The sequence below is a fragment of the Crocodylus siamensis genome, chromosome 13, assembly GCF_052110815.1.
Source record: "Crocodylus siamensis isolate JL-2025a chromosome 13, ASM5211081v1, whole genome shotgun sequence".
NCBI classification, from domain to species: domain Eukaryota; kingdom Metazoa; phylum Chordata; order Crocodylia; family Crocodylidae; genus Crocodylus; species Crocodylus siamensis.
In genome coordinates, this window is record NC_143407.1 from 35,510,085 (window position 1) to 35,535,966 (window position 25,882).

General features: G+C 50.4%; 2 protein-coding genes and 5 non-coding genes across 11 annotated transcripts in view; 6 read left to right on the forward strand and 1 right to left on the reverse strand.

Moving 5' to 3' along the window:
• The window catches only part of RAD51C (RAD51 paralog C), a 29,311-nt gene extending 13,293 nt beyond the window's left edge, over positions 1-16,018 (reverse strand). The window contains exons 1-6 of one of the 3 annotated variants that reach the window (XM_090025508.1): positions 15,805-16,018; positions 11,708-11,966; positions 11,300-11,466; positions 10,376-10,509; positions 7,028-7,159; positions 4,737-4,803 (exon numbers count right to left, since the gene is read on the reverse strand). In XM_090025508.1, the coding sequence (XP_089881634.1) occupies positions 4,737-4,803; positions 7,028-7,159; positions 10,376-10,509; positions 11,300-11,466; positions 11,708-11,966; positions 15,805-15,880 (835 nt within the window). In that variant the 5' untranslated portion in view covers positions 15,881-16,018. Of the gene's footprint in view, positions 1-4,736; positions 4,804-7,027; positions 7,160-10,375; positions 10,510-11,299; positions 11,467-11,707; positions 11,967-13,363; positions 13,568-15,804 lie in introns of those variants that run through there. The other 2 variants (XM_090025509.1, XM_090025507.1) reach the window with 2 other exon arrangements.
• TEX14 (testis expressed 14, intercellular bridge forming factor) overlaps positions 14,380-25,882 on the forward strand; it is a 73,675-nt gene continuing 62,172 nt past the window's right edge. For 2 of the 3 annotated variants that reach the window (XR_016438878.1, XR_016438879.1), the window contains exon 1: positions 14,383-15,339. Coding sequence is in view for 1 of the 3 variants with exons in the window: in XM_090025499.1 (XP_089881625.1) it covers positions 15,204-15,339 (136 nt within the window). In the remaining 2 variants the exon portion in view is untranslated. Of the gene's footprint in view, positions 15,340-25,882 lie in introns of all 3 variants that reach the window. The other variant, XM_090025499.1, reaches the window with a different exon arrangement.
• On the forward strand, positions 15,729-15,935 carry LOC149854258 (small nucleolar RNA U3). Its single transcript, XR_016439067.1, has one exon. It is a non-coding gene; the product is annotated as a small nucleolar RNA U3 (small nucleolar RNA).
• LOC149854259 (small nucleolar RNA U3) lies at positions 16,566-16,772 on the forward strand. The gene has a single exon (XR_016439070.1). It is a non-coding gene; the product is annotated as a small nucleolar RNA U3 (small nucleolar RNA).
• LOC149854260 (small nucleolar RNA U3) lies at positions 19,481-19,687 on the forward strand. The gene has a single exon (XR_016439066.1). It is a non-coding gene; the product is annotated as a small nucleolar RNA U3 (small nucleolar RNA).
• LOC149854261 (small nucleolar RNA U3) lies at positions 20,318-20,524 on the forward strand. Its single transcript, XR_016439068.1, has one exon. It is a non-coding gene; the product is annotated as a small nucleolar RNA U3 (small nucleolar RNA).
• Positions 22,625-22,831, forward strand: LOC149854262 (small nucleolar RNA U3). The gene has a single exon (XR_016439071.1). It is a non-coding gene; the product is annotated as a small nucleolar RNA U3 (small nucleolar RNA).

The following is a 25,882-nucleotide window of genomic DNA, read 5'->3' on the forward strand; positions in this document are numbered from 1 at the left end:
CAGGTCAGCCTGGATCACCCGCCTATCTTCTGGCGTGGATGCTTTGCCCCAAAGTTTGGTGTCATCGGCGAACTTGGCCAGTCCACTCCTGACTCCAATGTCCACATCGTTAATGAAGATGTTGAACAGGATGGGTCCCAGGACAGAGCCTTGAGGGACCCCACTGGTCACAGGGCACCACGATGAGTGACTGCCATCAACCACAACCCTCTGGGTCCGACCACGAAGCCAATTTCCCAGCCAGCGGATCGTGGTGGAGCCAAGGCCACAACTGGGCAGTTTGGCCAAGAGGTGATCGTGGGATACCAGATCAAAGGCTTTTTTGAAGTCAAGATATATGACATCAATCTCTTCTCCCTTGTCCAGGTGATAGGTCACCTGGTCATAGAAGGAAATCAGATTGGTCAAACAAGACCTACCCGCAACAAACCCGTGCTTGCTACCCCTTAGGATGTTAGCCTGGGCCAGTCCATCAAGGATGGTCTCCTTAATAAACTTTTCTAGGATCTTCCCCAGGATACAAGTCAGGCTAATGGGCCTGTAGTTAGCCGGATCCACTCTCCTCCCTTTCTTGAAGATCGGCACCACATTGGCCTTCTTCCAGTCTTCGGGCACTACACCAGAGCGCCAGGAGTTTTCAAAGACCCGTGCCAGGGGCTGGGCTATGACGCCTGCCAGCTCCTTGAGTACCCTGGGGTGCAGATTGTCAGGGCCGGCTGACTTGAAGGTATCCAGCTTCTCAAGGCGTTCCTTCAGGAGGTCAGCATTTATGGAGGGTAGGGGATCCCCATCACCCGGATCTCCCTGTCCCATAGCAGGCATGGACGTCCCATGGGACTGATGAAAGACTGACGCAAAGTACCTATTTAATAGGTTGGCTTTTTCCTGGGCATCAGTTGTCAGTTGCCCCATCTGGTTTAGCAGGGGTCCAACATTGCCCTTGCTTTTCCTCCGGCTCCCCACATATCTGAAAAAGGACTTTTTGTTGTCCTTTATGCTTGAAGCTAGTTGGAGTTCAGTTGCAGTCTTGGCTTTCCTGGTTTGCTCCCTGCAAGACCGGACCAGCACAGAATAATCCTCCTTGGAGGTGAATCCCATCCTCCATCCTTTGTAGGCTTTCCTTTTTAGCCGCAGGAGGTCCGCTAGGTCCCTAGAGAGCCAAGAGGGCTGCTGTGCCTTCTTGCTGCCTTTCCTCCGTGTTGGAATAGATTTAGCTTGTGCATTGAGGATCGCTTCCTTGAGAAGCAACCACTCTTCTTGAACTCCCCTCTCCCTGGGGTCATGGTCCCTGAGGGCCTGACCGACAAGCCTCTTGAGCTTGTCAAAGTCGGCTTTTCTGAAGTCAAGGACTTCTGTGTTGCTGACTGATTTGCCAGCTTTACGGCGGATGGTGAAGGTGATCAGCTCGTGGTCGCTGTCACCCAGCTTCCCATCGATCACTAGGTTGCTGATTAGGTCGTCCCCCATAGCCAGTACCAGGTCGAGCAGCGCTTTGCCTCTCGTTGGCCCACAGACTTCTTGAGTCAAGTAGAGGTCATCCACGCACGAGAGAAAGCTTTGCGACCGCTCGGGTTTTGCTGAGTGATCTTCCCAGGAAATGTCCGGATAATTGAAGTCGCCCATGACAACCAAGGTCCTGGAGCAAGCGGCCTCAGTCAGTTCCCGGGCGAACTCCTGGTCAAGCTCAGGACTTTGAGTGGGAGGTCTGTAGTAGACTCCCACCGTTGTGTCCCCCAGAGTTAAGTATAGAGGATATCCCTGCAGCCAAATGCAAGGGTGCTGCTATATTTTGGCTCTGCTTTTGTCTCCAAGCATGCAGACCTTGCTAGCTTTCCACGGGAGCCTGGGCCTCAAGAAGGAAAATTCATGATTACCGAAGTACTGACAAGCCACAAGCAAATTTTGAGAGATACCTTTTCAAGGATCAGACTGCTCAGAAACTGGGGCAGATATACCATGCCACACAAAGCAATTCCAATGTTTCATTTCACATCTGACCACAAGCTGCAACATCATTTAATTTAAAAACAGCTCTATCCAGATTTTTTCCTCGGCCTATCCCACGAGACGTTCTGTAGTCAGAAGACGGATAGGATGTTAAAGGATTCATCTAGCTAAGTGCAGCAACCATCTCCTATTCATCTCCAAGCAACTCTATAACTTCCAAGTCAGTATATTTGTCAGTCTCCGACATGTCACCAACCCTACCCACTTCCATCTTCATTACTGTACACAGTCGGAAAAGCAGTACAACTCTGATGAAAGATCCTCAAATTAAAAAAAGCTTGGTACGCCTAGACCCTTGAGGCATCTTGCCAGATCCCACTCCATCGTATTTACACTAAGCTGGGATTTAAGGTACTGTCTTTTGGAGGTGGTTGAGAGTCAAAGATCACAATATGAATTTTAAAATGGAAATTTATCCCCATTTGTAACAGTGTATCCAAGCACAACAATTACAAGAAAAAAAGTGTTGTTGCAAAATGTGAGGCTTCTGACTTAGACTGGTTACAAATAAATATTTGACCTAATTGCTAAATATACCAAGTAAAAATGTCTAGGAACACCCAGCTTAGCTCTTAGCAGTAGAGAAAGCTGTCCTGTTCCCAAACAGTTCTTCTCTTAATACCTTGCAGCGTCTGGGTTTTGGCATAATTAAGGGCTTCCCTTCCACTGGAAAGCTGAGTAAGAGTTTAAGGATTAATGCTCTTGTGAAATCTTGAGAGAGACTGTTTCTTGGACCCACTAAAAATCAATGAAAAAATGTTTGGTGGGGGAGGCAAGGGAACTGACAAACACTGACAGAGGCAGCTGGCAAGTAAACCCAGCTGTCTGGAAATGCAAATAAATCAAATGCCATCTTTGCTCAGGGATTTGCCACTGAGCCATCATTTAATAGTCCCTTTGGCTACAACCAGCAGCATGGGGGAGAGATGCACTTTACCTTCATTACAGGACGGTTGCAGTAACACTTGCCTTTCAGAATGGGCCTTAAAATCACCCTAACAATACTCCTAATGACACTAAAAATAGCGTCGAGGATGAGTACATGTCACGTTGCACACAGCCCTGCACTGCTTTGGTATGTTCAACCTCAGAGAAACGGCTATATACGATTAAACTTGGATGAGTGGGGCATCTCTCAGCCTGAATATTTCACCAGCTGGGAACAAACCTTGATCATAGCAAGAAGAAAGACTGTTTGGCTAACAAATGTATGGCTACATACAACTAGTTTAGACCAAAGTCCTCTACAATGGATAGGTATTATCCTGCTGTCCAGAATCGTGTGCAATACAGACCGTAACAGCTTGGGACAATCACCTATATGGATGGAATCCTTTCACATTCTTCACTGTGTCTATGACCCTGTAAGCTGAGCAGCATTTAAATATAGACTATTTAAAAAAAGATAGACTCTATTGACTTGAATTCACTTTGTAGCCAGAAAAGCTGCCAATAACAATGAATCCAGCAGAGAGCAGGAGGTAAAGATGACAAAGGGTCAAATACTGAAAGCAAGGACTTTATCTGCATGTACAGTTCAAAATGCAGCATTCTCCAAGGAGACGCCTTGTATTTGTTCATTTTATCTTACATCTGTGCCAAATGGTTCAACGACTGAACAGACATTGGGAACATCTTTGCCTTTGTACTTCCCCCTTCCCAGCATAATCAAGGGAATCATTACTTGGTTCACAGAAACTGAAGCTGTATGCAGAGAACATTTTCCCTCCAATTACAATTTGAACTAATAAGTTACAACATAAACCAAGACAAGACATGTAAAGCTTAATTTGGCCAGTTCAAGCAAACTGCTCCCGTCTGCCCTGTAGGCAGAGCAGAAAGGCCCATACAGATTACAGTGCTTCCAGGAGAGACTAGAGCAATCTGTTTACCCTGTTTATGGATAGCCTGTAGTAGATGGCCACATACAGAATCCCTCCTTTCCTCCCACTGACTCTTCATAACTATACGTGGTGAGGGACAAGTTGTTATATAGTCCTAGCACAGGAACCAAATCTGAAACACTTTTGGACACTATCAATCATTAGCTGTACATTTTCAATGACTGGCTTGCCATTGTGTTTGAATATATTTAGGAGGGGAAATGGGAAGCAGTGAACGAAAGGAGAAAAAGATTCGAGTATGGTGGGGTCACAATTGCTTAGGGTCTTTGTAGGACCCCCTGTGATGTGTGAGATGCAGATTCTAGAAACTAATTACTGTACCCATTTAACAGAGCGATGAGTTCACAATATCGCCCTCAGTCATGTAAAGGAATCTCCACAGGTCTAATTTCAGGGTTAGTAGAAAGCTTTTTGAAATTAAAAAGGGAGGACCCACCCTCCCCGCCCAAAGCATCTAGCAACATTTCCAAACTGCAACTAAAAATGTAACAAGGCACTTCCTGTTTTAATATCTGTGAAGATTTAGAAAATCCTTTTCTAGGCTAGAATCTGAGCTGCCATATCTGAGAAAAGAACATGTTTTAATAGCAGCCAACTGAAGCCTTTGGTGAAAACCCTGACATGACAATTTACTGCACGTCTCTCCAAAGCCATAACTAAGAAGCTCCAAGTTCAGATCATTCTGCTTCTCTCTCAGCATTTCCCTACACAGCCATACAAATTACAGAAGACATTTTCAGATTTCTGTTCACAGTGCAAACCAGGAAAAAAAAGCAAACATCAAAAGGCTAATATACTTTCCAGCTTGCTGGCTAAACCACCTACCTAAAGCAGGAACCAACGTGGACTGACTTTGTCCAATCCTTGTTGTCATTTGATTTGTCAAAATTACCTAAGGGAAAAAGAAGGGGTGGGCAAAAAGAAAAATACAGGGAAACAGTTATGTATGAAAGAAAAAGCCAGTTTCCAAAAAGCCTCTCTCAAGAACTGCTGTATTCCTGATCTGATCTTATAATTACTCAGGCAAAATTCCTGCCAACTGGAAAGGGGCTGTAGTGAGTGATGAGAGAAAGCGAAGGCTTACTGTGCTGATATCCCCAGTGGGTCTGAACTCTACAAAAAATGTTTTCAGTCTGGTGGGGAGCAGGATTTTCCCTCTGTCAGGATTGTAATTCTAAAGCGAAACCTCTCCTTATGCCAGATGCACAAACACCATACAGTCATCTCTATTACACTGGCTGCCAAGCAGCAGCTAATACACATTGTATTTATTCATGTGTACAGGACTTGTGTTGGCACCTCTGCACAGGCAGACTTCACCACTGTGTCGTAATGAACCCGGTGCTGTACAAAGTGTGCGTGTGCCTAGGGATGAGCAGATTCCCTGCAGCTTGTAGTCTAAAAATGCACAAGTGGGTACACTATAAACCAGAATGCGTGAGAACAGACAGAGTGGAGGCGTGTTTTTACAGCAAGAATCCTCTGTAGGAGGTTCACAGACAGTCTAGGTCAGATCCCTGGTAGAACTGGGGGTGGGTGAGATGAAAAGGAGCAAGGTAATAGCTGACTTGAAACACTAGTTTTGGTGATTTAGGAGATATTAATTGTAATGTTTGTTTGTTTTGCTTTTGTTGAAATGGTGCCTACCCTGAATGCTAGGGTTTGCCACTGCTCATCATCCCTGCTGTATGGACTCCTGCTTGAGTAGTCAATTCACGAGGCTCTTTCCTATAGGTTATGATTGATCATTTCCCGAGGAGCAGCTGTTGAAGAGGAACTGATCCACTGTTCAATAAAAACAAAACCTATGCATGCATCACTCAGATGAAAAAAAAGGAACGATCTGATGACAAGTTCACAGGACACCCAATTTATGGGCCAGCATGGTTGAATCTACAGAGGGCTGTACAAAACTAGTCTTCACCCAGCACTTGTATCCCTTGGTGCCCACACGTGAAGGAAACCCCTTTGTAGTTCACGTTGGGATTGCTGTTACTGGCAGGCACAAATTTGTAAAGCTGGCAGCATGCACAGTTATGCACTTTTCCATCCATAGCTATCTGAGGAAACACAGGGGAGAGACTTATTTTTAGCCACACAAACAAAAGCCAATTGCATGAGAGCGTTCTGGGAGACAAAGAAGCAAGTCACCTGGAAACGGTGCATGGACAAGCACCATTTTGAGATTGCATAAGCTTTAATTCCTGAACAGTGCCTCTCTGTGCTGCAGGTCTCAAAAACACCCCCTCCGAACAGCTGTAGCTTCCGAGTGCCATCTGCTGGCTAGATGGCTGCACATTTGCAGACCTCCATATTGTGGTATGTGGTGCAGAAACAAGCTACAGGCAGGACGCTACCAGTTTCCACGGATGCCAAATTAACGAGCTAACCCGTAGCAAATAAAGTGGTTATTCAGTAAAGGTGGTCCTTTTTAAACTGTGTCCAATTTATGTCCAGGTTGCTGAATAGTTTAGCTCATTTTAATGTGCATGTATGTATGGGAGGAAGTAGCTAAATGAGCTCTTTTCTTCTATTCCTGGGTATCTTTGGAGATTAAAGCCATTTCATATGGGCTGAAGTGTGTGTGTGCGAGTTAGTTAGGAACTTCACGTTAGACAGTGTTTCACAATAGCCTGAAAGGACAGGCAGGAGAAAGCATTCCCTCTCGACCCTGGCAGATATGGCAGGTTCTCTTGCACCTCCTCCATCTCGCCAAGGCCAATGCAGTCCCTTGTACTCCATTTCCCTTCAAGCAGGCTCCACTGCATCTGCTACTGTACTTAAAATGCATTTTCCAACCAAGATCATGGTGGAAGAGGGTGAGAGATGATATGGGCTTCAAAGAACTGCTATTTGATCAGTTAGCTAAAAAGATTCAACTAATACTTTTCAGGTAATTTTAACTTGTTTAAGGAAAGCTCAAGAGAAAGATCTATTGTCCAAATCCTGCTCATGTTCCTCCTATCAGCTGACCAGACAGGCACCCAACAAGCTTGACTTCCATGCCTGCAGCTTTACTTGGCTATGCTTAGCTGCTGCCAGAGATGTTAGAAGAAACCTTTGGAATGTACTGTCAAATAGCATGTCCTTGGACTTAACGTTGTCTCAAAACTTACAGCTAATTTATGATCATTTGCTATGCTGATCAGCTGTTGAGCGAGGCCATTCAGAAGCCTTGTTCGGAGTGAGAGGTCCTCAAAGTCATGACGAAAAGGGAATGCAATTCCATCAACCGCTACCAACCGGACCTACACACAAAGAGCAAAGAGAACTGGTGTTAAATTTGTATCCAGATAGATAAAAGAAAGCTGGACAAGAGCAGCCATGAAAAACAGAAGCTAAGGGAAACAAAATGCTGAACAGAGCTAGTACTTCTCATCCCCCTCCAATTATTTTGTTCACCCGCCCCCCAAAATTGTGCTGGCCTGAGGATTTTCTGTAATATGCTCCAGTATCTGTGAGCTACTTTAAACAGGAATCTAGCTTGGAAACATGGATATTAACAGAAATTTACAAAAACACCAGGCACTTGGAGTTGGGTGCCTATCTCCCCTGGAGGTGTTTGCTTTGCTGAACTCTTTCCTGAAGTATTCATTAGCAGTGACAGGAGTATTATACTGCTGCAGGCTCATCATCATCAAAGCACCACATCCACAGCAGCTTGGGATTTTGATTTATTTCAGCTCCATTTGTGGTAGCATTTGTGATGGCCAAAATTTCTTCAAGTATAGGAGGGTGACCCTGGTATTTCTATATTGTTTGCATGGCAGGCTGCCACAACAACAGCATTAAGGGAATCTGCAAGTTCTTGCATTGATGCACAAGACAGAAGCTTGAAAATGACAGTGGGAAACCCTGTTGTTTTCAAATTACTGATTTAACTCATCACTGGAAAATAGCTTTAGGGCTGGAACATACAAGCCTATAGCAAATGTCACGCCGGAGAACTGCAAAGAGACTCAGAGGAAAAAAATGGAAGCTGAAAAGTGAGATGGAGCTGAAAGAGGCAGAATTAACATCTGGCACACTCGTTTTCACTCTCCCTTTTCCCGAGATCCTCTTTCACAACATTCCATGTGTTCCCCTCATGCATCACTTCTGGTGTTAATATTCACCCTGTCCTTAAAGAAATGGGCAAAAACAGTTTAACAGCACAATCCAATGGGCTAGAAAGGCAAGTTTTAAGACCCTGCATATGCATCTATCTGAACAAGAGCTAAACAAGCAAGCTGGTAAATTAACGGATTTTTTTTTGCTATTGCACTTGTCACAAAATCAGCGTGCTTCTTAGGTTAAAGCACTCAAGACTAAATAAAAACTAAGCTTGGCAGAATTCAATTTTTTTTCTGACAGCTAAAACTGACTGTTTCTTTTTATGCATTTATTTTGATTTTTACCGACTAAAATTTTCAGGGCTGCATGAAATTAAGGGCTGTTTTTTATTTTTAATCCGTTTAACACATACATGCATGCATACAGAATGGCTGCTGCATGAGCAGGGTGCTATTACCAGTAAGGCTGTTCCAGGATACGGGGGTTGGAGAAGCAGAACTGGTAGTGCCTTGGAACCTGGTGCCGTTGGCTCACAGCTCTGCCCTGATCCCAGCTGGGGCAGGGACCAAACTCCTGTGAAGCCTGGCCTGGCCCCTGCGTGATTGGGGCAGTGGCCAAACTCCCATAGAAGCTGGGTTGGACTCCATGGAAGTCTGGCCCATGCCCCAGCTGGGATGTGGGCAGAGTAAGTGGTCAGCAGCACTTGGTTCTCCACTGCTACAACCTTTGCTCCTCCCACCCCTCTCCCAGCACAGCCTTACCAGCACAAACCCCAGCTCCTGCAGTAGCTGCTGTGCATTTGAGTGTAAGCATGCATGTGTGTGCATGTGCATGTGCAGTGCCCCCTACTCCAAATTTCTTTACCTCCATCCTGGATGTTTTTTAAGTCTCCTTTATGTAAATGTTGATGGATTACCGATGGAAATATTTTTCTGCCAGTCTGCGAGCGTCAAGCAAAATCAGTATTTATCACTGCCTGTCAATAAAAATTGAATCCTGCCAAGCCGAATTATAACTAATAACTTAGAATCACAGAAAAATAGGGCTGGAAGGGATCTCACAATGTCATCCACTCCAGCCCCCTGCTCAAGGCATGTTCACTTACATCTAAACCATCCCAGACAAATGTTTGCCTAACCTGCACTGAAAACTTTTAACAGACATTCCACAGTCTCTAGGGGATCTGTTCCAGTGGTTACCCATGATAGAAAGATCTTCCTACTGCATGATCTAAATCTCTCTGGTTGCAATTTAAGACTCTAACCTCTTGCTAACTGTTGCCTAGTCCACATCAGACATAAGTTGCTTTTATTATCATCACAGAAATGGTTTCTTGGCATGGTCTTTTTTGTTGTATAAGAGGTAACTTTATACTGTGGCCACCCACCACAATTACCTGAAAAATGGTGCTGTGTCATTCATGACACAAAATGAAGACAGGACCTTTTCTGGGGTCCCTGCCTCTATTCCTTAGCTACAAAAGTATTTAAGGAACCGGGCTAGTTTTAGCACAGAAAGTGCTAACATGGGGAGCTCCTCATCAGAGGGACCACAGAGCATAAGGCTTAAGGACAAGCATGGATAATCTGCACAGATGGCCCAACATAACTGCAACCCACTGCAACTGTGCTAAGATCACAATGGGAAATGCAACACTCTCTGAGGACATGCTAAACTCCTACCTGCTCCTTCATCACTACAAGAACATCTGAAAATGGAAATAGTAGAGACAGCCTGTATCCAAGTCAGTGTCTTATAAACACTGTTCATTTGTGCTCTAGTACAGTAAGGGACAAAACATCAACAGTACAGTTTGCCAGGGAATAATCTGTCCTACAGAATATAAAATCTGGCAAGGAGATAAGGAAACTGCATTACAATACTGTTTCAAGGAAAACTTAGGTGACTTTTCAAGGTGTCCACCAAAGAATGAAGCTGCAAGTTCAAGTTGCTTGCAGCAACAGAGATAGTACTGAGAGAGAGGAAAATCAGCCTTAAATTGCAAAGCCCCTGAGAGTACTTTTAGTTCTGTATGAAACTGGTATCACGTTCACTGGCACCACTGCAAAATGCTGACCAGGTGCAAATATGACTTGGGGGGGTGGACCCATGACAATCCTTATCCTGTTGCTCCCAGAAAATGTAGTCTTTGTGGTGAAGTGCTGAAAAGCCCCAGCATTAGGACAGAGAGGATACATTATCAGAAGGACTAAGCAGAAATTGGGGTGAAAAAGAAAACAAGCACTTCGTTACAAGCTTGACATCAGCCAAATCATGATTCCCAAGCTGACGACTGTGTTGGAAGTTCAGAGGGACTGATTTGGTCTTGTACCGGTCAGCAAACCCTCAAGGTCTTCCTTGCATGTCCAGATATGTGAGGCACCTTCAGCTATGTCTGCAGTAACCCCTACCTTTGAATGCTCTGAAAGGAAATCTGGGAGGAGGTAAATCTGTGCTAGCAGCTCAGTGTAGTCATGGCAACGGAAGTAATACATATGAGACAGGATGCCTTCAAGGGAGAAAGTCTCCAGGGCTTTATGATGGTCTGGGGAAAAAAAAAAAAGACAGAAGTTTGCACTAGCACATTGCTAGACTCCTCATTCCCCCAACCTTTCTGTGGGCAACAAAAACAACATAGAGACTTTGTAAAACAAAAAGGAACTCAGTGGTCAAAGCTGAAGAGAATGGACACAAGTTTCCTTTCCCTGTGGCCTAAAAGCAGACAGCAAAATGACTTTTTAGAAACTGTGCTAGAAGCTGTCTCGGGACTTGCTCACACACATGCACCAAAACCTCCAGTGGAGGGCAGAGGTACAGAAATGTCAATTGAATGAATACATATCTATCTATATCTATATCAGATTTGCTCATGAATTAACTTTCAAGCCAGCTAACAAACACGACACTGGTTCAAAATAGCCAAACAATACTTAATATGCAGGTAATGGCTCATCAAATATTGCGGGGGGCCTTAGAGCTGTGCAAAACAAATACATCTTTTGCTCAAAATGCTCCCTAAATATATCAAGGCTGCTGGACCTGATGCATTAACAACTGGTCCTTTTAGCTACCTGTGAGAAAAACAAACCTTTTCAGTGAACTACAATCCAGCTATTCTGAAGTATTTTTGAACATATTCACAGAAGTTTAGGGCTCGAAGGGACCTCATGAGATCATCGGGTCCAACCCCCCTGCTCTGGGCAGGAAACATGGCTCGGGTCCAATAACCTCAGCAAGGTGTGCATCCGCATTTGAGTACTGGACAGGGTTATGAGGTTCTTGCTCTGTCTGATCTTAGCTGACTGTGCTGAAAGGAACATGGCTCAGTAACATACCTTCTTCCTGTTGCGCTTCAGCAATAAGTTGGCAATGCTGAACGCAGGCAGTTGCAATGTCCACTACCCTCTCCACCATAAAGCTCCCCTCTGTATCAATGTAAACTGCTTCTCCAGCCAGCCCGCCAAAACATTCGGGGATCTGCACATCTACTGCCAGCTGCATGCTGTCAGAGAAAGCAGAAAGATACCAACTGGGATTTATAAGGCTGCCCTTCTAGCTTACCTCTGAAGTGACAATTCTGGTGAGTAGAAGAAGATAAAATCAGTACAGGAGTATTCTTGCAGATTGAGAATCTGGGGTTGCAGCCACGAAAACAAGCATAAAGAAAGGTGGCCCTAGTTACCGATGGGGCGAAAGGGCAACTAGATGCTTAGTTGCACAGAAATAATTTAAAAGTAAAATACCATAACTGCGTTTTCCCGACACCAGGTGCACCACAGATCTCAGTGATTTTGGTCAGCTGCACGCCACCACCCAGCATATCATCTAGCGCTGAACAGAAGGTGATGACAAAGCCCTGGGCTTGCTCTTGTTCTAAGAGCTCCAGTGCTGTGCACTTCCGGAGAGCCGTGGGGTCACCACCTGTCCTGACGGCATTGCTATCACATTCCTGCCTTATAACCTGCAACGTTTCCAATGCCTCCTCCTTAGAGATTCCAATTTCTGAAAGGCAAAAGCATGAGCAAATGTTTTGTTTTTTCATAACCAGCAACAGGTCACAATATAAATAGCAAAGACAACTTTTCTGGACTTATAAATTCCTCACTTATCCTTTGTAAAACACACACATACAAACAAAGTGTGATTTTTTTTTAAAATAACGATGGAAGCAAATTAGCTCTTCTGACCTGTTTACCTCTTTGAAATAAAAGACAGGTCTCATTTTTCAGAAGTACTGAGGTTCAAGAAATCCTAAAGAAGTAAGAGAAATAGGCTATCAGCCTCTCTGAAAACCGGACTGTAGATTTCTTTCCCTAATGACTTCACACCAGTTTTATTAAATATCTATTCTCATTTGGTTGCAACAGGATTATCTCATTCAGAAGATACGGATTAATCACATGGCCAGAAAGAGATGCTGACTGGTAGTTCCTGTCCCCTGCAAAAGCTGATTGTGCCACGAACAACACCATACAAATAAAGCCACTTGAAGAGCAAGGCTGTCCCTGTTCAAGATTAGGAGCATGTACCTACAATAACTGATTTTCAAAGAGGAGGCCGGGACTGACCTGCACCATGCATCCGAATGGGATGAGGAGGATAATTTGTTTTTCACATCAGGTACGACTGTATGTACCTATAACTTAATGTTCTTGTTAAAGGAGGCAGGGTTATAGTTATCAAGTGATTTTAAATTAGTGGGACAGTGACATCAAGCGGTCAAGCTTCAAATGACGGAGGCAGAGAAGGTTGAGTAAATCTGATATCTTTTCTTAGACCAACTCAAATGGTTGGAAAAAAGTTTGCCTATGCCTTTAGACCAAGGCAGCTACAACCTACACCCAAATAACAGAGGGGTACTTAGGTATCCAGGCTGTAGCGATATTAGTCTAGAGGCAAAAGGAATCAGAACTGGTGATAGAGGTGATCTCTATTATTAGACCAACTAGATGCCTGCAGAAAAACATGTCAAGGGCTTAAGACCCATTTCAAATCTAAATGAAAACAACGCTGGGGAAGTACAACTACTTCCCTTCCAGTAACAGGTATGGAGATGCAGCCTGGCTCCCCGGAGGCCTGAACCGATTCCGATTGGTTGCAAGTGGAAGAGGGAAACCCTCCTGCAGTTCTTCATCCATGCGCTGCCCTTTCTCAGCAAAGCAGGATCCCCCCACCCCCTTTCTGCTGAGCCCTGGGTGAAAAAGAGATTTGCTTTTTCAGACCGGCTGGAGGCCAGGGCGAGCAGGGACTCTCGGAGAGGCTGCCCAGCATTTATCAAGGGCACAGAAATGCTTTGCACCAGTCCAAGCAGGCAGGGTGGAAGTAAGGCTGGCGGTAGAAAGCAGAGGGGCCCCGGGGAGGGAAGGAGGAGCGCGGCAGGGGAGCCCCCTCCTCGGTACCTTTGCTGAGCTCGCAGGGCCCGACCTCCAGCAGCTCCTGCGCGGTGCTGAACCCGGCGCCCACAAGCCGCGCCCGCAGCGCCGGGGCCAGGGGCAGGCTGCCCAAGTCCCGTTGCATGGTCCAGCCGCCGCGCCCGCCTTCCTGCGCGGCAGCACCCACGTGGGCCCGGGGCCGCCCCCTCCGGCCGGGCACGCCCCGCCCCGCGCACGTGGTTCTCCCTTCGCAGCCGGCCCGCGTGGAGGCCCGGAAGTGCGGCCTCGGCTCCCTGCGGGGGCGCTCTGGTCGCTCTTGTGCAGTCTTGTCTGTTCCTAGGTTCGGCCCTACCCTACTTCTCTGGTGTCACGCAAGGAGTGACTGGGGCTGACCAGGTTTTTACCCCTTCTTGTTCCTCCATCCCTTACAGCCTCCAGCATTTGAGGGCTGGGAAGCTGCTTACTAGTGATGGATGCCCCTTTCCTCTTTTTTTTTTTTTTAATGGCATGTCTGAAGCCAAATGAGCCCTGTCAGTTCTGAATGGCATGGGCTGAGCTCAGCTCAGTGGTTTAGATCTTCACGGTGCTGCCACCAAGACTCACCCATCTTGGGTTTTGGATGCTCCCAAATCCAAAACCTGGAGCCTTTGTGGTTCAGAGAGCCGCTCGTCTCTCTTGCCCCAACCCCAAAGCCATGAGGTTGAGCAACTCCCCCATCACTATCAAATGTGTAGCAAAGGCTGAGGTGCAGCAGATTTAAGCCCCCTTTATGGAAACGGGAGTCTCCTCCCTTGCTTGCTCTGAGGGCCTCACAGCTGAGGGTAAGCAAAACCCGGGGGCATCTGAACCCCGAGCCTGCAAGTAGGATGCCCAGCAAAGGTTTTGGAAACATCTGAAGCCCCAGGTGCGGGTGGAGGATGTTTGCCAGTAATAGGGCCATTTATGGTTCTGAACGCTTGGATTTGGAATTAGTTTTGGCTAATTTGGCCTCAGATACATACATACATACATACATACATACATACATGTATAGTAGCAGAGGCTGTAGTAGACTGTGGTGGGAGTCTCCATCTGCAGTGCAATACCCTCAACTGCACCAAGTCTTCATGGTCAGGAAGATGAGCATCTCCCCTGCCAGGCAGAGCAAAGCCACCTGGACCAAGGCCACCATCCTGGTATCCCCGCTACCCCATTTCCCAAGGATATGTCCAATCCCTTTGTGAACCTGGCTACACTCCCAGCTTGCACTGATTTGGTGGCCGCAAGGCCCACATGCCCAGGACACCAAATGGTGATGCTCTGTGTTCCTGCTGAACCAAATGGTGTGACCCCTTGTTGACATGCAAGAAAAGCCGGGAGGTGGCTGGTGTTTCGGGGGCCACCTCAGGTCTGCTTATGACTGCCAGGTGCCTGGCACAGGTGGCCGCCCACATGGCACTATCCTCCATAGGGGCTTCTTTAATCCGGGGTTTCTACCCTTGAGGGAGGTCAGGGGCTTGTGGGGGGGGTAGTAAGGAGCTGGAAATAACTGGGGGGAGAAAGGAAGGGGAAAAGAGTGAACAGAGCAGAGTGGGTGGGGAGACCCCTGCCCTAACCCCAGCCTACAGTTCCCCCCACAAGTTGCGCACAGTGTCCCCAGAGCTTTGCCGCCCTCGGGGGTTCCATACCCTGCCCCTCGCGCGTCCCCAGAGCTTTCTGATCCTCGGGAGCTTCCGTACCCTTCCGTACCCGCTCTCCCCCGTGCATCCCCACAGCTTTCTGATCCTCGGGAGCACCCGTACTCCCGCTACCCCACGTGGCCTCGTGCTGTAACGGTCGCTGGCTTCGACCGTTGGGCCGGGCCTGAGACGGCAGTGCCTCCCGCGGGATGTCGCATGCGCTACCGTTGCCCGTGCCCTGCCCGGTGCCGCTGGGCATCGTGCGGCGCGACGGCCCCGAGGCGGAGCTGCACGAGGCCGTGCGCCGGGGGAGCCGCACAGCGGTCAAGAAGCTCCTGAAGAGAGGTACAGACGGGGTGGGGGGGTTGTCCGCGGCTAACGGGCTCCCGCTCATAACGGCGGCGGCCGCGGGGACACGAGTCCGGGAGCGGGAGAAGGAGGGGCGCGGCCAGGCCGCTCTCAGCCACCCGCTACCCCCAGAAGCGGTTGGGGGTGGGGCGTGGACGGCGCCATGCAAATGAGCGCGCGCGGGGAGCCGGGAAGCGGCGCGACCCGCGTCTCGAGACCCTGTTGGTGTGAAGCGCGCGGCGCCGCGGGGGCATCCGGGCGGGCGGCGCCGCTAAGGGGCTCGAGCGGCTGTCGGGACGAAAGCTGTGGGGGCGGCGGCGTAGAGTCACCGTGCCAGGGATGCACATGAGGCCGGGGGGGACCGGCGGCCGCGGAAGTAACGAGTTAAGACTATACTTTCAGGGATCATTTCTATAGTTGGTAACTAGAGAAGTGTGTCCGAAAGTGAACGGGTTTACCGACCACGAGGAAGAGTCGTGGCGTCTTCCCCTGAGCGCGAGGCGGGCGGGTGGCGCCGCTGTGCGGTGCTGCCCGCCATCGATGACCGTTCCGCCCCTGTGGGGGCTGGAGGGGGAGGGCGCGGCCTGAGTGGTCGGTCTGTTTCTATTGGTTAAAAGCAGGAAGTATAATGAGTACTGTCTTTGTTTTTAGTTTTTTTAATGTTTTTTCTTTCTTTTTTTCCGTGGTTGTTTTGGGAGGTTACTGTACAGTGTTGGTCATTGCAGACGTTTCTGGCAATGCTGTGTGTCCGTCCCAAGGAACCCTGAGTTACCAGGGATCCAAGTTTTCCGTTTGGTACAGAAAAATGCAGAAAATCAGGGATATTCTCATTCTGAGGAGAAAAACATGGGAAACAGTGGGTTCCCCCTGCAGGGAACAGGAGGAGGGCAGTCAGACAGGGGCCCCGTGTGCATAGCCACACCTACATATGGACGTGACAGGAGGGAAGTCTGGCAGGAGGGAGGGGGTGCAGTCGGGGGTTGAGGCCCCCATAGGGAGGGACCTCAGCAGGGCTGTAGCGGGGCTGCTGCCCATCTGGAGCAGTGCTTGGGGCTGGGCTGGAACACAGGGCCTAGGCAGGGAGTAGGACAGAGCCATGGGCAGCTCCTCTGAGAGGGCCCGGCTCCTGTCATAGGCCCGGCCCGGGGCGGCGCTGCGGGAGGTCGCCGTGTCCTGGCTGTACGTGCGGCCGGGGGGGCCGGCGGCCGCGGGAACAGCGAGTTAAGACTGTACTTTCAGGGATCATTTCTATAGTTGGTAACTAGAGAAGTGTGTCCGAAAGTGAACGGGTTTACCGACCACGAGGAAGAGTCGTGGCGTCTTCCCCTGAGCGCGAGGCGGGCGGGCGGCGCTGCTGTGCGGTGCTGCCCGCCATCGATGACCGTTCTGCCCCTGTGGGGGCCGGAGGAGGAGGGCGCGGCCTGAGTGGTCGGTCTGTTTCTTTTGGTTAAAAACAGGAAGTATGAGTACTGTCTTTTAAATCAAAGCCCAGTGTTTAGCTATAAGGTGATGATTTCTCACCAAACAGGCGATGAAGAGGCGGTCTGTTTCTCTTCAATTGTTTGAGTAAGTTGGGCACATCAGCAGCCCATGTCAGAGACTTCTCACTCTTGAAGTGCACACACTTTGTTTGCTGTTTTACTTAAAAGCATTCCTTTAGGTGTGTAAATCAAGAGAGAGTCCCAAGCAGTAATTGACAGGAAAATCCTGTTAATCAACCTGCTCACTGTTGGTTATCAGAAATTTCTAATTTTTGAATGAGTTACCTTCTTCAGTGACAAGAGGTTATCCAGTTTGGAACATATCAAGAAACTGATTAACAACCAGGAAAAACATACTTGTCCTTGGAAAACGAAGTAAATCATGAGAGAAGAACAAAAACAAAACTAAATCAGGAGGAGACACCTATCACATATGGAGAATGTTTCTTCCTGAACATAAACATGAGTTAATCGCAAAAGAAATCTTTACCATATTAATTAATCAAAGATGGACATTTCACACAGTTACACACCAGACAACTAGGAGCCTGTCTGAAATCATCCTGAATATCGCAAGGTAAGCTGGAAGAGATACCTCATCATTCCTTCTCAGATGGCCTGGCCGTGAACTCACATTCTCTTGCATTATCCAGTTAGCATCAGTATTCTGTATTTTAACTTTTGTGAGGAGGCCCAAACTTAGCATGAGTTTCAGAGTCATCACTATATATATGACTTTTCCTCCGACACTCTGCCCTTGTGGTTCACGTGGCAGATCAAAGCACAGTTTGACAGTTAAACCATTAAAAACCTGTTACGCAGTTCGTACCAGGTATCTGCACACCCATCTCCATACTTGTACCCCCGCCCACTGTCCTCGTCAGAGGGGGGGGCCGGCCTCTGAAAAAGTCTGTGCCAGACCCCTCTCCACCACAGTCTTCTGCACGTCAGGATGGTTTGTTCCTGCAATCTCAGTAAGGCTTCTCTGAAGTACAGCCAGCTCCCCTGGACTCCTCTCCTCCTTAGACTGGCCTCCCAGGGGATCCTGCCCATCTCTTCCCTGAGCAGGTCAAAATCTGCTTTTCTGAAGTCCAGGGTCCTTCCTGTGCTGCTCTCCGTCCTTCCTTTCCTCAGAATCCTGAACTCCATCTACCTTGCTGCTACTGCCCAAGTTGCCACTCACTATACTACACTCCCCACCATTTCTTCCCTGTTAGTGAGCAGCAGGTCAAGAAAAGCATGGCCCCTACTTGGCCTCTCCAGCACTCGCACCAGTTTCTAGCGCTCTGCCAAAATGCCCTGGATTGCATGCACACTGCTGTGTTGCCCTCCCAGCATGTCAGCGTGATTGAAGTCCTCCTTGGGAACCAGGGCGTGTGATCAGGAAATGTTTGCTAGCTGTCTGAAGAAAGCTTCATCTACCTCATCCTCCTGGTCCGGTGGTCGATAGCAGACCTCCACCGCAACTTCATCCTTGTTGCTCTTCCCTCTGGACATGTCTACATGTCACCCTGCAGGGACGCAGAGACGTGCTGTGCTGCCACAGGGCGCTCTATGGCAACATAGCGATTGTGTATGTCTACATGCGGTTGCCAGCTACATTGCCGTAGCAGCGCACTCCCTTTGCTATAGTGACTTAGCTGCAAAATGTAAGCGTGCACTGCCCACACGGTGCAGCAGCAGCCCATACTGTGCTGTGTTTTAATACTTCCAAAAGGAGGTACTAGAGCATGGCACTGTAGCAACGTTGCTGTACAGATCCTCTGACCCTAACCCAGACTTCTGCCAGGCCTGTCTCCAGTTTCATACCAGAGCTCTTTTACATCAAGTCCAACTCCTCCTCTTCTCCTGCGTGTGCCCTCTCTGAGCAGTTTGTATCATCCATGACAGTGTTAGTGCCCAACAAGTCTCTGTTAGTCCAGCCACCTCATAGGTCTGTCACCATGCGAGGCCTCCCCCTGCCGGTCTCCCAGGCTCTGTGCATTGGTGTGCAGAGCCCGGCCCACTGCCCTGATTTCTCAGGAACGGCCTCTCCTCTTGCCCACTCCTGCTCCTGCTTCCTCAAGGTCGCCCACTTCCCCACCTCCCTCGGGGCCCCACAGACCTGGTTTAAAGCCCCCTCAGTAGGTTAGTGGCCTGTCTGCACCGACGCAGACGCGGGCTCAGGTTATCTTTTCGTTCAGTGAGTGAGAGAGAGAGAGAGAGAGAGAGAGAGAGAGAGAGACCCGTTATTGCTTGTGGTGGTTCTTTCCCTGCTTCGCCTGGGCCGTGCGCCCGGAAACCCGCTGCCTTCCTTTCCCGCCCCCTCCACTGCTGCAGGCGCCGCTTCCCGCCTTGCCGCGCCACCTTCCGGTCACGTGGGACCAGGAGCACCCGAGCAGCGGCAGCATCCCGGAAATCGGGGCAGGGTCCTGGTTGGCTGGGGGAGGGCTGTATGGTAATGAGGGAGCGGGGCTCCTGGGAAAGCGGCGCCGGCGGGGATTGGCGGGAGCGGTTGGAGGACCCCGCGTACACTGCAGCTGGCCCGGCCCGGGGCGTCGCTGCGGGGCGCGGGCGGCTGCCGGGGCCGGCGCTGGGCGGCGGCGGCGGCGGGAGGTCGCCGTGTCCTGGTTGTACGTGCGGCTGGGGGGGGCCGGCGGCCGCGGGAGTAGCGAGTTAAGACTATACTTTCAGGGATCATTTCTATAGTTGATAACTAGAGAAGTGTGTCCGAAAGTGAACGGGTTTACCGACCACGAGGAAGAGTCGTGGCGTCTTCCCCTGAGCGCGAGGCGGGCGGGTGGCGCCGCTGTGCGGTGCTGCCCGCCATCGATGACCGTTCCGCCCCTGTGGGGGCTGGAGGGGGAGGGCGCGGCCTGAGTGGTCGGTCTGTTTCTATTGGTTAAAAGCAGGAAGTATAATGAGTACTGTCTTTGTTTTTAGTTTTTTTAATGTTTTTTCTTTCTTTTTTTCCGTGGTTGTTTTGGGAGGTTACTGTACAGTGTTGGTCATTGCAGACGTTTCTGGCAATGCTGTGTGTCCGTCCCAAGGAACCCTGAGTTACCAGGGATCCAAGTTTTCCGTTTGGTACAGAAAAATGCAGAAAATCAGGGATATTCTCATTCTGAGGAGAAAAACATGGGAAACAGTGGGTTCCCCCTGCAGGGAACAGGAGGAGGGCAGTCAGACAGGGGCCCCGTGTGCATAGGCACACCTACATATGGACGTGACAGGAGGGAAGTCTGGCAGGAGGGAGGGGGTGCAGTCGGGGGTTGAGGCCCCCATAGGGAGGGACCTCAGCAGGGCTGTAGCGGGGCTGCTGCCCATCTGGAGCAGTGCTTGGGGCTGGGCTGGAACACAGGGCCTAGGCAGGGAGTAGGACAGAGCCATGGGCAGCTCCTCTGAGAGGGCCCGGCTCCTGTCATAGGCCCGGCCCGGGGCGGCGCTGCGGGAGGTCGCCGTGTCCTGGCTGTACGTGCGGCCGGGGGGGCCGGCGGCCGCGGGAACAGCGAGTTAAGACTGTACTTTCAGGGATCATTTCTATAGTTGGTAACTAGAGAAGTGCGTCCGAAAGTGAACGGGTTTACCGACCACGAGGAAGAGTCGTGGCGTCTTCCCCTGAGCGCGAGGCGGGCGGGCGGCGCTGCTGTGCGGTGCTGCCCGCCATCGATGACCGTTCCACCCCTTTGGGGGCTGGAAGGGGAGGGCGCGGCCTGAGTGGTCGGTCTGTTTCTTTTGGTTAAAAACAGGAAGTATGAGTACTGTCTTTTAAATCAAAGCCCAGTGTTTAGCTCTAAGGTGATGATTTCTCACCAAACAGGCGATGAAGAGGCGGTCTGTTTCTCTTCAATTGTTTGAGTAAGTTGGGCACATCAGCAGCCCATGTCAGAGACTTCTCACTCTTGAAGTGCACACACTTTGTTTGCTGTTTTACTTAAAAGCATTCCTTTAGGTGTGTAAATCAAGAGAGAGTCCCAAGCAGTAATTGACAGGAAAATCCTGTTAATCAACCTGCTCACTGTTGGTTATCAGAAATTTCTAATTTTTGAATGAGTTACCTTCTTCAGTGACAAGAGGTTATCCAGTTTGGAACATATCAAGAAACTGATTAACAACCAGGAAAAACATACTTGTCCTTGGAAAACGAAGTAAATCATGAGAGAAGAACAAAAACAAAACTAAATCAGGAGGAGACACCTATCACATATGGAGAATGTTTCTTCCTGAACATAAACATGAGTTAATCGCAAAAGAAATCTTTACCATATTAATTAATCAACAGAAAGCGTCAGCAATGGCTTTTTATGCCTTTTTTCCCCTGTATCTTTTCTTCTTTTTTGTGCTGCTTTTGGGAGGTTTTTGTCTGGTGCTGGTCCTTGTGGGAGTTTGTCGCAATACTGCGTGTCCATTTCCAGAAACCCTGGATTACCAGGGGTCTAGGTCTTCCATTTTGTAGAATCATACAAGTAGGGTGCAAAGGGACTTTGTAGATCTTTGAGTCCAACCCCCTGCCTGGGCAGGAGGAAAACTGGGCTCAAATGACTCCAGCCCTTAAAGATCCCCAGGGTAGGAGCCAGCACCACTTCCCTTGGAAGTTGGTTCCAGCTCCTGGCGGCCCTGATGGTGAAGTAGTTCTTACGGATGTCTAATCTAAACCTCCTCTCCAACAACTTGTGGCCCTTATTCCTTGTTATGCCGGGGGGGGGGGGGCGCTAGGGGAAGCAAGGTCTCTCCCAAACCCTTCTGGTTCCCCCCTAGTGAGTTTATAGACAGTCACCAGGTCCCCCCTCAGCCTTTGCTTGTGAAGGCTGAACAGGTTCAGGTCCCGCAGTCTCTCATTGTAGGGTGTACCCAGTTGTCCCCGGATCATTCGGGTGGCCTCCTCTGGACCCTCTCCCTGTTGTCCACATCCCTCCTCAAGTGCGGCGCCCAGAACTGGACGCAGTACTCCAGCTTTGCTGCAGGCCCTTGCCACCCTGCGCTGGATGGTGAATTCCAGCAAGCGATGATCACTATCACCCAGGTGGTCAAGAACCTGGAGGCCCCTTCCCAGGTCGTCACTTGTGGAAGGGACCAGGTCCAACAGGGCATTTCCTCTGGTGGGACTGTGCACCTCCTGAATTAAGTGGAGGCCCTGTATCTCGGCCAGGAACCTCCTGGAACGGTCCGACCTAGCTAACTGTTCCTCCTAGCAGATGTCTGGGTAATTTAAGTCACCCATGACAACTACATCCCTTGCCTTACGTGCCTCTGCAAGCGGGCTCGAAAATGGCCGGGCACGTAAGGCAAGGGATGTAGTTGTCATGGGTGACTTAAATTACCCGGACATCTGCTGGGAGGGTGATTTCAATGGGTGATATTTTAAATGGGTAATTTGAATTATCCGGACATTTGCCACAGAAAAATGCAGAAAAACAGGGATTTTCTCGTTCTAAGCAGAAAAACATGGGAAACAGTGGGTTCCCCCTGCAGGGAACAGGAGGAGGGCAGTCAGACAGGGGCCCCGTGTGCATAGGCACACCTACATATGGACGTGACAGGAGGGAAGTCTGGCAGGAGGGAGGGGGTGCAGTCGGGGGTTGAGGCCCCCATAGGGAGGGACCTCAGCAGGGCTGTAGCGGGGCTGCTGCCCATCTGGAGCAGTGCTTGGGGCTGGGCTGGAACACAGGGCCTAGGCAGGGAGTAGGACAGAGCCATGGGCAGCTCCTCTGAGAGGGCCCGGCTCCTGTCATAGGCCCGGCCCGGGGCGGCGCTGCGGGAGGTCGCCGTGTCCTGGCTGTACGTGCGGCCGGGGGGGCCGGCGGCCGCGGGAACAGCGAGTTAAGACTGTGCTTTCAGGGACCATTTCTATAGTTGGTAACTAGAGAAGTGTGTCCGAAAGTGAACGGGTTTACCGACCACGAGGAAGAGTCGTGGCGTCTTCCCCTGAGCGCGAGGCGGGCGGGCGGCGCCGCTGTGCGGTGCTGCCCGCCATCAATGACCGTTCCGCCCCTGTGGGGGCCGGAGGGGGAGGGCGCGGCCTGAGTGGTCGGTCTGTTTCTGTTGGTTAAAAACAGGAAGTATGAGTACTGTCTTTGTTTTCCCTTTTTTAAATGTTTTTTTCTTCCTTTTTTTCCGTGGTTGCTTTGGGAGGTTACTGTATAGTGTTGGTCCTTGCAGACGTTTGTGGCAATGCTGTGTGTCTGTCCCGAGGAACCCTGAGTTACCAGGGATCCAAGTTTTCCGTTTGGTGCAGAAAAACAGGGATTTTCTCGTTCTAAGCAGAAAAACATGGGAAACAGTAGGTTCCCCCTGCAGGGAACAGGAGGAGGGCAGTCAGGCAGGGGCCCCGTGTGCATAGGCACACCTACATATGGACGTGACCAGGGATGTGCCTGCAGGGAAGTCTGGCAGGAGGGAGGGGGTGCAGTCGGGGGTTGAGGCCCCCATAGGGAGGGAACTGAGCAGGGCTGTAGCGGGGCTGCTGCCCAGCTGCCGGAGCAGTGGGCTGGAGCACGTGGCTGCAGGGCCTAGGCAGGGAGTAGGACAGAGCCATGGGCAGCTCCTCTGAGAGGGCCTGGCTCCTGTCATAGGCAACACATGGTGGGGGCAGATGTGCCGCCTGAGATTGGCCCCCACTGTGGGCGGTGACTGTGGGCAGTCCCTGCTCACCGCCGTGGTGTCCCCCTCCCCCAGTCCTGGGAGGCTCCCCATTACTGCACGCACTCACTGGGGACATGGGGGATTTGTGCATGGGGTGGGTGCGGGCTCCCCATCCTGCTGTCCTGCCTCACCCCACCCTGCTCAGCCCTGCCACTCCAGGTCCTGCCCGCTGGGCCCCAGAGGTGTTGGGGGAGGGCAGCAGGATGGGGAGCCTGAGCCCACAGTGGGCAGCTCGCATCTGCCTCCCCCGCAGCCGTGGGTTCTGCACCAGCCATGCTGCCCGTGGGGGAGTCGGACTCTGCCACAGGCAGTAGCTGGGGCTCGGGTACTGCTGCAGGGGTAGGGAGCTGTGGACCTGGGTCCTTGGGCCTGTAGCCCTGGCAGCTGGAGGCCTCCTCTGGCGCGGCTGGGGATGGGAAGGGGGTTATCAGTGGCTCAGTTGGCTGTGGGTGGGGAGCAAAGGGGACCACCAGGGCTGTGGGGGCTGTGGGTGGGGAGCGAGGAGCAATGGGATGGGCAGGGCAAAGGTGTATGAGGGCTGCTGAGCCCCACAAACTAGCGGCGGGGGGGAGAGCTGCAGCTGGACCTGCGTCTTCATGAGTGAAGGGGGCAGGGTGAGCTCTGATTTTCCATGATAAAAATGCCAAAATGTATAAGTATTTAGAATTGATTGTTACAGTGGTTGAGGCACTGGTCGGCTTCCAGACTGCGTTAAAAGTGTACATATAGCAGTAAAGCATTGTGTTCAACTGGCACCTTTGTGCATACAGAGACATTTCATTTTAATCACAGAAAAGAAACTTGGATTCCGGGGGTTTTAATCAAAGAATTTGCCGTTTTTTATCAGAGAAAACCAGGATCCCTGAAAAACTCTTAAAACAACATTAATAATCTTTTGTTGCGACGCAGCCTGTGACTGCCCGTGCAGGGCCCTACCATCGTCGCTTCAGGGAGCGCTGGGCACTGGGGTCATGTTGGGCAGCTTGTGCGGAGGACGGGCTGCACTGCCGCTTCCCACCACGGTGCGCTGGGTTACTGTCAGGTGGTGCAATGGAGCCACTGAGTGGCCCCAGCATTGGTGGAAGATAGGCTGGGATTCTGGTTGGTTGGGAGGAGAGATTATGCTAATTAGGGGACAGGGTTCCTGGGTACGGTGTGTCAGCGATGTTTGGCGGCGGTGATTGCGGGAACCCAGTGACAGCACAGTTGGCCTAGCATGTGGTGCCAGTGAAGGTGGATGCCGGGGCTGGTGCTTGGTGGGGCAGTGTCACCGTGTACCGCAAGCACATGCAGCTGAGGTGGGGGCCGCAGCTGGCACATTGCCAGCTTAAGACTATATTTTCAGGGATCATTTCTGTAGTTGGAGGAGCAGAGTGAGGCAGTGGGAGAAGGGGCACACAAATTGGACTTGGCAACCATGGACTTGGACCTGTCTGGGGAGAAGGGGAAAGAACTCTCCCCTGTAAAAAGAAAGAAGAAGCGGAGGGTTAAACCTTTGAAGAAGAGAATAGAGGAGGAAAGGGGAACGGTCCAGGAGACAGAAGGGACCGCACTGGAAAGAGAGAAGGGGAAGAGCGGGGAGCTGCTGGTGGAGGGACGAGAGGTTGAGGAGTCTGGGAGGGCAGACGTTTGTGGCTATCTCAGCCCGACTGCGATGGAACATCTGGTTAGGGCCACGGGGATGCGGAAGGTCGGGGAAAACAGCTCAGATCCCAGTAGCGGAACGGATGTTTAACGAGGTAGGCTTTTGTCTGGAAAATAGCTATGATGGCGTTGACTATAGCATCCTTAAATGTAAGAAGTGTATATGGGAGGCAGAGATGGGAGTCAATGTATACCACCTTACAAGGTCTGGATGCGCAGATGTTGGGCCTACAGGAGTGCGGGATCCCCTGGGGGAGAAATTATGGCTATCTGGAGAAGCGCTGGGAGGTGGGACCGTCGTGGTGGGGGAGCTCAAACGAGAATCGAGCGGCAGGAGTAGGGTTCTTGATGAGGGAGCGGGGTTTGAAAATCAAAGGGCAGCAGGTCCTGGAAGAAGGGCGACTGCAAAAGGCAGTGGTTGAGGTGGAGGGCGTGGAGGTAACGTTGTACAACGTCTACGCCCCGGCCGAGAGAACGGAGAGGGTGCGTTTCTTCCGCAAAATGGGGATGTGTATGGGGGGTGGAGGGCCGCGGATCGTGATGGGGGATTTCAGTTGTATACTTGAAGAGGGTGGGCGGGTAGGGGTTGGGGAGGGAGTCGGGATGGATAGTACAGGGAACTGGTTGCGAGGGTGGATTCAAGATGAGGGGCTCCAGGATATTTGGGCAGGGACAGGAGTCTTTACTAGAGTGGATCCCGGTGAGCGGGGCCAATCGAGAATCGATTTTGTGCTGGTGTCGAAGGGACTGGCAATCCGTGGCAAGGGACTGATAGACATCAGCTTCTCGGACCA